This window comes from Semicossyphus pulcher, unplaced genomic scaffold, assembly GCF_022749685.1.
Source record: "Semicossyphus pulcher isolate SPU_LCO1_2020_fin unplaced genomic scaffold, fSemPul1.0.p SCAF_13, whole genome shotgun sequence".
Classification (NCBI taxonomy): Eukaryota; Metazoa; Chordata; class Actinopteri; order Labriformes; family Labridae; genus Semicossyphus; species Semicossyphus pulcher.
Window position 1 is genome coordinate 21,645,684 of NW_027211637.1, and position 12,489 is coordinate 21,658,172.

Consider the following 12,489-nt stretch of genomic DNA (forward strand, 5'->3'; position numbering starts at 1 on the left):
AGCGGTCTAATTTTGATGGATTCAACACTGAATTAAACACTGACTTGTTAATGATTTTCAAACATATTTATTTAAATAAAAGGTTTAAAGAAAGTAGAGTATGACAATAACAAATACAGAATTCACTCCATAATTTAAGCCATCAAAGGCAACTTGACACAGGCATTGTGTTTTGCTTCAGTAACATTCGTTATAATAAACAGTTTTATGGGGGAAGATATGTACAAAAAACAAAGTCTGTCTGTCAAGGAAACGAGCAAGAGAGAAACTTTGAAATGACGGCTGCTTATTGAACCAAAAGAAGCTCGTTTAGGAAAGCACAATGCACCAGACAGGAATGAGAAGTGAGAAATAATGACTGAAGCAGAGCTACAAAGGCATGTTTAGATGCTGTTTCCAACAACCCACTCGTGGCTGCTGCCAGCGCGGGGTCTTTAAAACCACGCAGAGATCACGAGCAGTCCGCTGCTCCCTGAAACGTCCAGCCCGTCACCTTAGCGGTGGCTTCCCTCTCATGCTACAAATAAAAAGGTGAGGCGTCCTCTCCGAGAGCCATCCCTCCCCTCGCTCTTCGTGAGGCGTGAACCTCAGGCCCGGCTCACACTGTTGCTAGGCAACCCGTTAAATTCCAGTGTTGTGTACATCCAGAGGACTCGGGGCTCCTCGGTGCAGACCCACTAATCATCACGTCCTCTATTAGCTGAGCTGTCAACAGCCGCTAACGCCAGAAGACTCAAGAGAATATAAGAACAACAGCTACAAAAAAACACCAAAGACATCCACAGGCAAGTAGAAACATCCAGAAAAAGATAAACGCTATTTAAGAAATGGAAAATGTTGAGAATACTTTTCTGGGAAGTTGCAAAAAAATAAAATAAGATATTTTAATGCATAAAAAGAGGAAGAAAAAAATCTCTCTCCACACAGGACCAGCCTGTTTGTGTGATTCAATCCAACCTTCCCACCTATGCTCCCCGGGACATTTGGTGTTAATGCAGCTAGCCAAGCTGGAAATGGCAACAGGTGCATCTTAAATAACTGTTAACAAATAAAAAAAGTTGAGCTTAATTCAGCACCTGGGGCCTAACGCAAGGTGACACATTTACAGTCTAAGTTCAGAATTGAAGATTTTTGAGGCAGAGGATTCAAAAACAAAGATTCTGTGATTCTTTTTGGTACATTAGATTAAATCTATCCAGTTCAGATTGTGTTAAAAAAAGGAAATAGAACTTCTTTTTTTGGAGGAAAATATTACTGTTGCAGAGAGCAGTGAGCTAACAAATCAAAGCCTTATGGTTTATAACACAGGGACCTGTCAGAAACATGCTAAGACAGTCTTGAATGTCCCAGGCGTTTGTGTCCACCCTAGACTAGTTTTAGTGGCTCATGTGAGTGCTGAGTCACATTGCGATGCTTTAAGATGCGCTCTGGGTTCGTCCTCCCACTGCCTTTGCAAAATGAATGCTCCTGCTTGCCAAATCCCTCCTTTCTCCCCCCCCCCCCTTTTTTTCTCCACTGTCAGCTTTAATTTCCAAATGAAATACTGCGAGGGGTCAGCGAGGGATAATATCTTCAAGGGCCACTGTTTTGAATTCCACCAAGCCGCATTTCTGTGGATACCACTTTCCTGTCACCGTCGGATTTTGCATTTCATCTCGTCACTCAGCTCGTATCGTGACCTTAAGGAGACATTCAGTTAAAGAGATGGATGGGAAAGGGGCGCCGCTATAAGAATTTCAAATCGGTCTCATCGGGGTAATGCAGTCAAACGTTATGTTTACGACCACTTTCCCCCCCTGAGGAAAGGATGAATATTGACCTCTCTTCTCTCACAGCGACCTTTAAGTGAGGAGTCTATACCTTAAAGTGCCTCTTATGCCCCTTTTGTACAGGTGGATTTAACAGATCAGAAATATTTAACATCAAACATCTGTCTCTGCACTGTTTGCTGGTGACAAGTCGTGATCAAAAGTTCAGTGTCAGAGTTGATTATAGGGAGAATTATAGAGAACTTTGAGGTGGTCCACGGGGAGTTTGGGGAGGATGCTGCAAAGGAGAGAGAATCCACATCGTTGTTCTCTTTCCCTTGCGCACCCTGGACCCCGGCTGAACCGTCTGCAGTAAATTTGTCCTTGCGTTCTTATTGTATTTTCTTCCTCCAGCATGAACTCAGCAGTATTCACATGATGGAGCAGCTCTTGGACTTGTCCTTGCTGAAGGTGGAGGAGAGGAGCTCCGTCTTGCTTGGCAGGTGTAGGAGTCTCTTGGAGAGGCGGCGGACAGGGCTGGGTTTGTTGGCAGGCTGGAGTTTGTTCATGCAGGCCTGAGCCGCAGTACGGAAAACGCTGTGGATGCTTTTCTCTGATGTGAAGGCTGAGCACTCCAGGTAGGTCTCTGCTCCGAGCTGCTTTGCCAGGGACGAACCCTAGAATGTGAAGGAAAAATGTGAGCTAAACATACTGGCATTTCTACAAGTCCCAAAGCTAGACAGGAAACAGAAACCTAAATAGACACAGGGAGAGAAAAAAAGTAGTGCTGGAACAAACCTGTTCATGGGAGATGGGTGTCTGTTTCTGATTGGACAGCTCCATGCGGGTGCATACGTCTGTGCGCAGGTCTGTCTTGCAGCCTATTAGTAGGATCCGTGTGCTGGGACAGAAGTCCTGGATCTCTGCTTTCCACTGCAAGAACAGAAAACATGAAGCAAATGAGTAAAATGAAGTTGTGAGATTGTGGTGTTGTCAGGCTGTCGTGCAGCAAATAGTGTTAATACCTTCTTCAGCGCGCCGTCTACTATGTCTGGTCGGCTGATGTCAAAACATAAGAGCACTGCGTCTGAGTCACTGTAGCAGAGGGGTCTGACGTTGTCGTAGTATGGAGAACCTGAGGGACAACAACATACAGTTATAGCAACAGAAAGGTGGTTCACTTGGCTTTAAACATCTTCGGAAATAAGAATCTTTAGATAAGTTTTCACCTCGTCAGCAATCTCTGTCTTTAGTCCAAATCCCGCTGACTCTTTTATAATGTCCTTACACAATTGTCCTCCTCACTTTCACACTGTACAAACACAAACACTCACACACACCTCTGCCAAACTGATAAGAGAGCAAACAATTAGCTCGACGCCCTCCCACTGACGGGAATCTTTCCAGCAAAGCAAACTAACTCACTGAATCACAGGCAAGGCATCCTTCCATTATTAGTCAAGAGCAAAACTTTATTAACCAAACTTTATTTTAGGCTAAAATTAACTACCAGATGTCCTGTGAAGCCAAGTCATCATCATGACTTTATCTTTACATAATATTTAGTTTGGCTTGGATGTTCAGCAGCAGATAAAGCACAATTAGGCTATTTTATTTTTATCATGTAGGCTGCATAAACAACATCCTCCTCTTGAAGTCATTTTGTGAAACAATTGCTTATTTTTATTTCTTTACTTTACTCTATTTTTATATTTTCTGACTATTTCTTAGCCAGTAACTTCTTTACACTTTGGTTTTCTGTAAGGATGGAACAAAGACGCGGTGAGATTTTGTTACAGATGGACAGAGCCAGGCTAGCTTTTAGCAGTCTTTTAGTTAAGCTAAGCATGCTAACATGCTGCTAGCTGTATGCGGCTATAGCCTTACAATTAACAGATGCTCATGAGAATGGTGTCAATCACCACATCTAAAAATGTTAAAGGCTTTTTTACTACATAGTGATTTCCTATAAACAGAAGTTAAGTAGAACTAGAATGGGCACTTTCTGGGGAAAGTACGAGTTATTGGTTAAAGAATTACAGCAAAACCAAACATTTGAATGGCAATTACATCGCCCTCTAGTGGCCATTCACTCCACTGTATCCTTAGGCCCAATCCCAAACTCTACCCTAAAGCCTAAGCACTGAACACTCACAGACTTTAATGGCGTCAGGCGTGCGCTGCGTGAGGGTTTGAGAAGTGCATATAAATGAGGAATGGGATGCACTATCAGGGCATCACACGTTGCCTGGAAACCAGATGGACCATTAAATCTAATAATTAAAAAAGCCGACCTGCAGGATGTATTTGTGTGTCTTACAGTGTTTACATAGGCCTATTTTAAGATAAGCTTTATTTAACAAACTATCAAAAGTCAATAAGGCATTAATGTTAATCAGTGGTGAATATTAAACTTGCAGATAAACGTATTTGCGGTTTCCGTCACCGTCAATGCTCGCATTGTTTACATTTATTATTATTTTTTGGTCAAATATTATTGAATACTACTTCAGTGTACGAACATCTCTTTACATTAAGTGGGGGGCTGGACAATCATGTTTGTATACGTCACCAAGTTCGCTATGAACCCTGGGTAAGTCCCACAGGAAAGTCTGCGTGAAGTCTGCAGATATGCGGAATCATGGAAAGTCCGAAATTTGGCATTGAGAAGTCCGCATCAGAGCCCTCGCACACTTGCTGATCTGACAGTGGGACAGCACTAAGCACTCGTGCACTTACCGGGAACGCGCCCTAAAAGCTAAATGGCTTATTGAAGTCTTGATTTTTTGCCAAAATCCAAATTTTGTTGGATAATTTTACAGAATTGTGCAAGGATGAATTATTGAACATTTCAAGTAAACCTTTGCAAAATAACTAACTTTAATTTATGCTAATTTGAAGTCCGTCTATATTTCTATTACTGTCTCCACCTCTGCCATTATATTTAGTATTATCATGATTATTTGTTTATCTTGCACAGTTCATATAATTTAGGTTGCAACTACATGTTGAAATTGAGAGTTTGTACAGCTCAGAGCAAAGACAAGAATGAACCTAACTCTTTTTTATTAATTTATCAGTATGTCACAAATGTTGCTAAAGGGTCCATTTATATATCTGTACATATTAAGTATTATTGAAGGCATATTTTCTAAGATTCCCACACATTTCTGTCTCTGGAGTTAATACCTTTATTAGCCTGCAATAACTTTTCTTTTCTAATGTTTTCAAAATAATTCATCACCTCTCTCTCCGACAGCCCATCCTGGCTGCTGTCTCATAAATACGTCACCTCACTTATAAGAATGTGAATCATGGTGTGAGGAAACGTATTTGTTCCTCACCTTTCCATAAACAGCACAGCTGTATGTAGAGCATTCTTTTTTAACTCTCAGGAAGGCCCCTGTGCTAAAAACAGACTGACAGGATGTCCGCTCTCCATTGTCTTCCCTCTGCCATCTAATCACTCCCCACACAGCAACACCAAGATTTAATTTCCTTCTCCTGTCCTCAGGGGCCAAATCCGCATCAGAGGATTTCCTTGCAAATATAAGAGGGTATAATTATATCAGGAATAGATACTTCTAATAAACCTCCACCGGAACTAACCAACAATCGTGTTGTGTTGATGAAATTGGCAGTCTCCTGAGATGATTATGAAAATAATTTTAACTATAATACACCACCAAGAAGCTCAGCAATTCAAAGCCCTCCTGGTTTACTGATCGTGTCAGAATCTGCGTCTTAAATCTGAAAAGTAGAGCCAGGCTCCTTACACAACTACATTCTATCAATAACATTTTATTTTAGTGGGAATCAAAGCAGCCGTCACATAACTTTCCAGGGTGATGTAAGGCTTGAGAAAGAGGAGGCAGAGAGAAGAAAGAGGACACAACTTCTAGCACCCACCGCCTCCCACACATTAGCTGCCCCCTGCTTGGACGCACAAACACAAACATACAAAATCCTTTTCAGTTGAGCAAATATTAGTTTGTGCCTTGAAACGGCCCTCTTTTCACTCAGAGAAAAAAAGCAAGAAGAAGAAGTTGGACTTACTTCCTCCAAAAACAATACGAGTATGTAACATACACTTGTGAGAAATCTTGTGGTGCACATGATGCCAAACATTATCGTCTTCTCACATGTCTCAGAGTTAGACACCTGGAGCAACGTTGTTTAGGATGAACAGTTTGTCCTTTATTAAATTAGATCGCCAGGGGTGTCAGCCGTGATCGACTCCCACCCTCTGCCCTTTGACGCATGTCACCCCCCCCTTCTCTCTTCCCCTGTTTCCAACACAATCCACTGTCCTCTCTATAAATAACGACATAAAAGGCCCAAAAAACAATCTTTTTTAAAATTAATTAATGACTACCAACTACATTTAGTTTGTGAAGGAACATTGTGACAACATTTGTTCTGATTCGTTTAAAGTCTGAGAACCTGGTCAGACATATTTAGGGCGTCTCTACCAGTACAACAATTATAGGATCATGTGACAAATCATGCGTTTGACGACAGTCATTATTGTGAAATGAGAGAAAACATGTGTAATGTGTATATTTAATATCTTTCTTTTAAAGTGACAATTTAAATAAATGTCTCTTAAGTCCGTATCTATCACCACATGAGGCAATACAATGGTGATTGAGCCTATGGCCCGCTGATGAAAGCCTTTGCATTTACAGGATTATGGACTGGGCGTCTGTGGCGACATTTGCAGAAAACATTACAAGCGGCGCCCCGTTAGCGACGCGTTTTCCATCAGCAAGCAGTGGTTGGTCTGCCAGAGAGGGTAGGCGGAGCTAAGCGGCTGCTTTTCCGGTTTCTGCAAGTGTTGCGAGTAAACAGTAATCTACTATGGCTGAACAAACAAAGAAAAGATCGATGACAACAGATACAACTTCAAAAATAAGTGAAAATCCAAAGAAAAAGAAACAAATTCTGCGCTCAGATGAAGGCAAACAGTCTGAAAAGGAAAGCGACCGTCAGCGAGGAAAATCAAGAGTTACAACCGGAGCCAGCTGTGGACGTCACACATGCAACACTGTTTGGATATCTGGGAAGTGTGCTCCCGCAATCTTCCAGATTATATCTTTAAACTGCATTAGTGTGCATATTTCTGATATTCAACTTGATATAAGATCATAGATGGATAATACTTTAATGTTCTAATTGTAGTTTTGAGATACAGACATTTTGTTAATTTACAGTCTTTAGGCACATGATAGTGTTTTTTTTTTTTATATAATGAGAAATACAGAAAAGGCTCAGGAAACACTACCACCAAAGGTTATTCAAAAATAGTTTCATGTAATTTTCAAGCAAAAGAGCTAAATATTCTGCAGTTTCAGCTTCTCATCTTTCATAATGTCTTATGTGATAATAAACTGAAGATATTTGGGTTTTAGACTACTGGTCAGACAAACAACATGTTAGATAATTCAGGAACTGTTTACAAGGATTAGTCCACTCATCAAGAAAACGTTCATACTAATCACAATAAATAATCGTTAGCCGCAGCTTTAATGTTTTAATGAAGATGACACACACAGAGCTTGGAAACAAACATAAAGAATGACGGGAACCGTCTGTTTGTGTGTGTTGCAAATGTAAATAGGTCTTATGCAATGTTTCCTCTGGAAAGGGTGACTGTCCAGAAAGTTTTTACTCCGTGGGAGATAAACACACAAACCTACATTAGTTCACTGCTGGTTTCTGTTACATAAGACCTTTTTTTTTTTAGGCGGCACACACACCATAAGGCAGTGAGGAGGTCATGCATATCTCTGTGCTCAGTATCCCTCTCTGGTGCCTTCTGTTCACTGCGACTGTGCACACGCACACACACACACTGCAAACATAGTAACACACACAATTGCCCACACTTGCAGAGACTTCCACCCCCTGCATGGACGAGGCTTCCCCCTCTCCCCTGTGAAACAGCCCCTCTGCAGGCCAACTGGCACTGCCCGACTTCCTCCGAGCACAAAGCCTCAGCCAGCAGTGTTATGAAATAAATCTATACCAGAGCGGATGGCTTTTCATATTGATCCTGTTTAAGTTATATCTCTATAGATGTAAGGTCATTATGTCAGCAGGCCGCTGCATTTAACCTATAAACACGCCCCACAGAACATTATCATTACAGCGACATGAGTGTTCACCTCATGTCCAAGGGATGGTGTCACTATGTAGCACTATAATTATTGTAGATTAATTTGCAGATTATTTTCTCCATTAATCAATGAGTTATTTGCTTATAAAATTATTTGTGGAAAATGTTGATCTTAAGTCTCCTCAAAGATCAAAGTGACGTCTTTAAATATCATGTTTTGTTCTACAGACAAAACTTTAAAATATTCACTTAACAAAGATAGAAAACTAAGAAAAGCATCAAATCCTCTTAAAGGAGCTGGAGCCGGCAAATTTGTGATACTTCTACTGGAAAGTAAGTGAACGTTTAGTTTTAAAACCAACTTTATGGGATACAATATATTGATCTCTTTAGTCATCCTTGATTGCTTGCCTTCTTCTAATTAGAGGTCAAAGGTCAGAGACATTTCATGACCAAAAGATTGATTCAAACTTGTCATAATTACTGTTTACGGACTAAATACACTAACCGCCTTTTCTTTCAGGTGTACAAGCACACAACACAAAGAAACTTTCTAGACTCCTTAAAGTCGAGGTGAAATGAAAAATGTCATTTTAATCCTTTTAGATCACATCCCCGGTAATTTTGTGCATCTATTTGACAATATAGGCCAAAAAAAATACAGAAAATCCATTTCTTCGTATTCTTATATCAAAATCCGATCATTTTTTCTTCCTGTTAAAAAAAATATATCCCGTGTGCTTACATAGGCTAGAACCAACCAATTTCAACCAATCAATCTGCAACATTTAGCAGCAGAGCACCAAGAACGCTCGGTCAGTTAGCTAGCTACTGCGCTGTGGAGTACGTCTGTCTACGGCCACTTCTCAACGATAAAATCAAATCCCTCTAATGATATGTCCCAAGTGCACGTCCTGTTTCACTCGGAAATACGTCACGATACAGAAGCTAGATACTCTCGAAATGCTGTTTCAGCTCGACCCTAAGCATGTTATGCTTATTATAAAGATCATTCTATGCAGAGTTGCAATATAGTTGATTGATCCAATTAGTCCATTAAACAGTAATGAAATGTGCTTTTTGATTGGCCGCTTTACTCAGTTTCATGTCTCTGTAAAACATTTTAAACATGTATTTTTATATCACAGTCGGCTTTCAGAAATGATCTTCTAGCATATTCTGACATCTTGTAGCCTCAAAACAAGATGAGTCTGCAAGCTTATGTTTTATTTTCTCTGGCAGATTTTCCTGATCCCGCCTCCCTTTCAGACAGATTTTACTCTAACCTAATTTAGGTCGGGCCAATCACTAACGTTGATCTGATATAGGGTCCAGCAACATTGAGGCATTGTTATTAACAACTAAGGTAGCTGCCTCCGAAGTGAAACATTTTTAATCTGCTATTGTATCCTAAATAAACACACACGGTCATGTGACATGCTAGGTGTTGGCCACAAAATCATGTCATGCCAGACTTCTGTGTTTTATGTTAAACTAGAAGCCATGCTGATTGGATGTTGGAGCTAGCTACCCTTAGCTTAGCAGCCTTTTGCTTCGTCACACGTTTAGTCGCTTTGATTTGCTGTATAGTCCAGAGGCACTCTGTCTCCCCCTGTTGATAACGCCTTAAAGGTTTCTAATGCTAGTCTAGTAATATAAAAACAAGATAATAAATTATTGAATCAATCAAATAATTGGTTGATTAATCAATAATTAAAATATTTATTTCAGCTAGCATGAAGTGAGTAGTTAGCATACTGTATAGGTAATTTTGTAGCTTCAGGGATTTTGAATTGCTGCTTACACTAGGTTGTATTTCTCAAATGTATGTATTATCTAATAATAAATATTTTGAATAATTGATGTGAAACTGTAGATTTGAGGCACCAGTTGTCCAGTGGATAATCCCGACAGGCTGGTTGTAATTGCCTACAACGATCCACCAAAGAAGATCTCTCAACAGATTTCACAGCAGTGAAAAGCTGCTTAACTGCATCAAAACAGGATTGGCAGATAGTGGCGTTTGGGTAAACAGCAACAACCCTGTTTTTGTTAAACAATGAGTGAGAGGGAGCTACATTTACAGATGTTACCCGACTCCGGGCTGGCTGTGTTGTAGGGAGGGTAAACAAGTTCCACAGATGAACTCATGAATACTGAACTGAAACCGTTGCTCAAACGCAAACATTGACTGGGAAAGGTTGGGAAGAATTTTAAATCGGTGGAGAGGAGATCACATCCTTTGTGAAACAGTCAGTTTTATTACACTTTGGGTAGGTTTAAAGATTATATGTCATTCTTACCTGATGTGTCCCAAAGGCTGAGCTCCACACGCTGGTCTTCAAGCTCCAGACAGGCCGTGTAGTTCTCAAACACCGTGGGAACGTACGTCTGGAAATCAACAATAAAGGAGAGGGCTTAGAGAGCATTTGTGACTGAAATTTACATGGAAATATAATAATTAAATCAAGCTATAAGTGGTAAATGTTACAAGTGACGAGCCCACTGAGTGAACAGTAAAAAGTATTCAGTATAGTTATATAAGATTAAATACAAAATCTTCCTATATCTGAAGCAGTGTTATTCCTAAACGAATCACACAATCAATATCTTTTGTAAATGAATCAGTTCATAGGTTCAGCAGTGCTCCATCATATTACTGCACAGCAATAATCTTACATTGGTGTTAGTGAAGTACAATGTGTAAATCCTACACTTGGAAATAAATAGCTTATAGTATAGCCTAATATCGATTACTGTATTTCAATACAGTAATACTATGAGCTGATATGTCACCATGTAAGGCCTCTAAGAAAATATATTTTAAATGAAGAAGGCTACCACTGGTGTATTAACGTTATATGGCTCTCAAACTTATAAGTATTTGATAACATAGACAGGAAAAACTTATATGTGAGCATTTAAGTAATATTTATTTTTCCTCTTTGGGGAAATTAATCGAGTTTTAATTTAAATCATTAGAATTTTTCAGAATAAATTAGAGTAACATCATTACAAATTATAATTGTACATAAACTTCTTACCTCTGGGTAGCAGTCTTTGGCTAAGACTTGTAACATCGCTGTTTTACCGCATTGGACGTCCCCGACCAGCACGAGTTTACACCTCGCGACACACGGCTGCGTGAGTCTCCTTTCCTTCATGCTGAATTAAACAAGCGGACAGTAACAGGAGTGAGAAAAGGACGATAAAGTTTTGTAAATCCTCTCTGAGCCCGGCTGTGTTGCTGCTCAGTCAGCGTGTGAGTGATGAGTGAGGCAGAGCAGTAGTCAATGAGGGAATCACTGCGGAACTTTATATTGTCGCGCCAACCAATGAGCTCTGCGCAGTGCGCGAGCGAGAGGAGAAGGAAGAGGAGGGCGGTGCACGAGACCGCATCTTGTTATCTGTTGGTAATGGTGGATGGCGAGCTGCAGGACTACGACAAATATTGATGTCCAGAGGTGAAATGTAACTAATGACATTTACTCAGGAACTGAACTTAGAAACAAAGTTATTTTTTATGTATTAATATTTGGCTATTTGACAGCTTAGTTACATTTTAGAGTTTATAAAAATACGATTTTTTTTTGGTTTGTTTATTTTTCTTTGTTTGTTAGTTTTTCACACTGTGTAACCTGAGCATTACTGGTAGCCCACAACCGTTAAAGATAGTTTTTGCAACTGTACATGATATAAAAGTGTATTGTACGTTACCCCTACTAAAAAAACAGTAGATAAACAAATAACACAATAATCAACAGTTACAGTACAGCTGCAACGATTAGTTGATTAATCAAGCAATCAAACGACCAAATATTGATTTGCAATTCAGTATTTTGATAATTATTTTGTTATTCTCAACGCTCGAACGTTTCATGTGTCCAGCTTCCCAAATAAGAGGTTTTGCTGCTTTCCCTTTTTATTTTACATTTCTTTATATAATTCATTTTTTATATAATTTTGAGGTTCAGACTGTTGGTTGGTCAAATCAAGCATTGTGAAGGTATAAAGGTAGATATATTTTCAACCTCACAGGACAACCTGATTGACAAAATGTTATAAGCATTATGTTCCTCTCTATTTGTGTTTGCATAATATAGCCTGCATTGATTCACATGGCTGGAGAGCATCTCATCTAGATCTGACTTGTGTCCGTAGTACAGCCGGTTGTGTGTGCTAGCAGAAACTCAGTTGGAGGTCAGAGGTCAGAGCCTCAGCGACATGTCATCTAAGCTGAATGGTAAAATGGTTAAAAATGACAGCATGAGGGTCAAAGGACATCAAACACAGACCCAGCTGAGCAGAATATGCTGCAAATGTTGGGTTCATATAATGTCTCTTTTAGTATGCGTCAATCCACTGCATGACACAGCCTTGTGAGGACGCATTGAATATTTTTTGGAATATGCAACATATGAATGACAGTCTGTGTACATATGTTTTTATAACACATAGCTTGTAGCACATGCTGAGTGCTGCCAACCCCCCCAAAAATGACAGATGGCTTCATCAATCTGAGCTATGAGACAGAATTGGAGGGTGTGAGCCATTTGGAGAGGAAGTGGAGCATGGCAAGTTGTGCAGCACATAAATGAACACAACTGCTCGACTGTCACAGAC

General features: G+C 39.9%; 1 protein-coding gene across 1 annotated transcript; it reads right to left on the reverse strand.

The window, feature by feature from the left end:
* Nucleotides 1-57: 57 nt before the first annotated feature.
* On the reverse strand, nucleotides 58-11,132 carry LOC138589801 (rho-related GTP-binding protein Rho6-like). The gene is made up of 5 exons (XM_069660256.1): nucleotides 10,911-11,132; nucleotides 10,170-10,257; nucleotides 2,774-2,883; nucleotides 2,547-2,681; nucleotides 58-2,425 (listed from the first exon to the last, which is right to left on the reverse strand). The coding sequence occupies exons 1-5, from the start codon at nucleotides 11,028-11,030 to the stop codon at nucleotides 2,180-2,182; spliced, it is 699 nt and encodes a 232-aa protein (XP_069516357.1). The 5' UTR covers nucleotides 11,031-11,132; the 3' UTR covers nucleotides 58-2,179.
* Nucleotides 11,133-12,489: the final 1,357 nt, after the last annotated feature.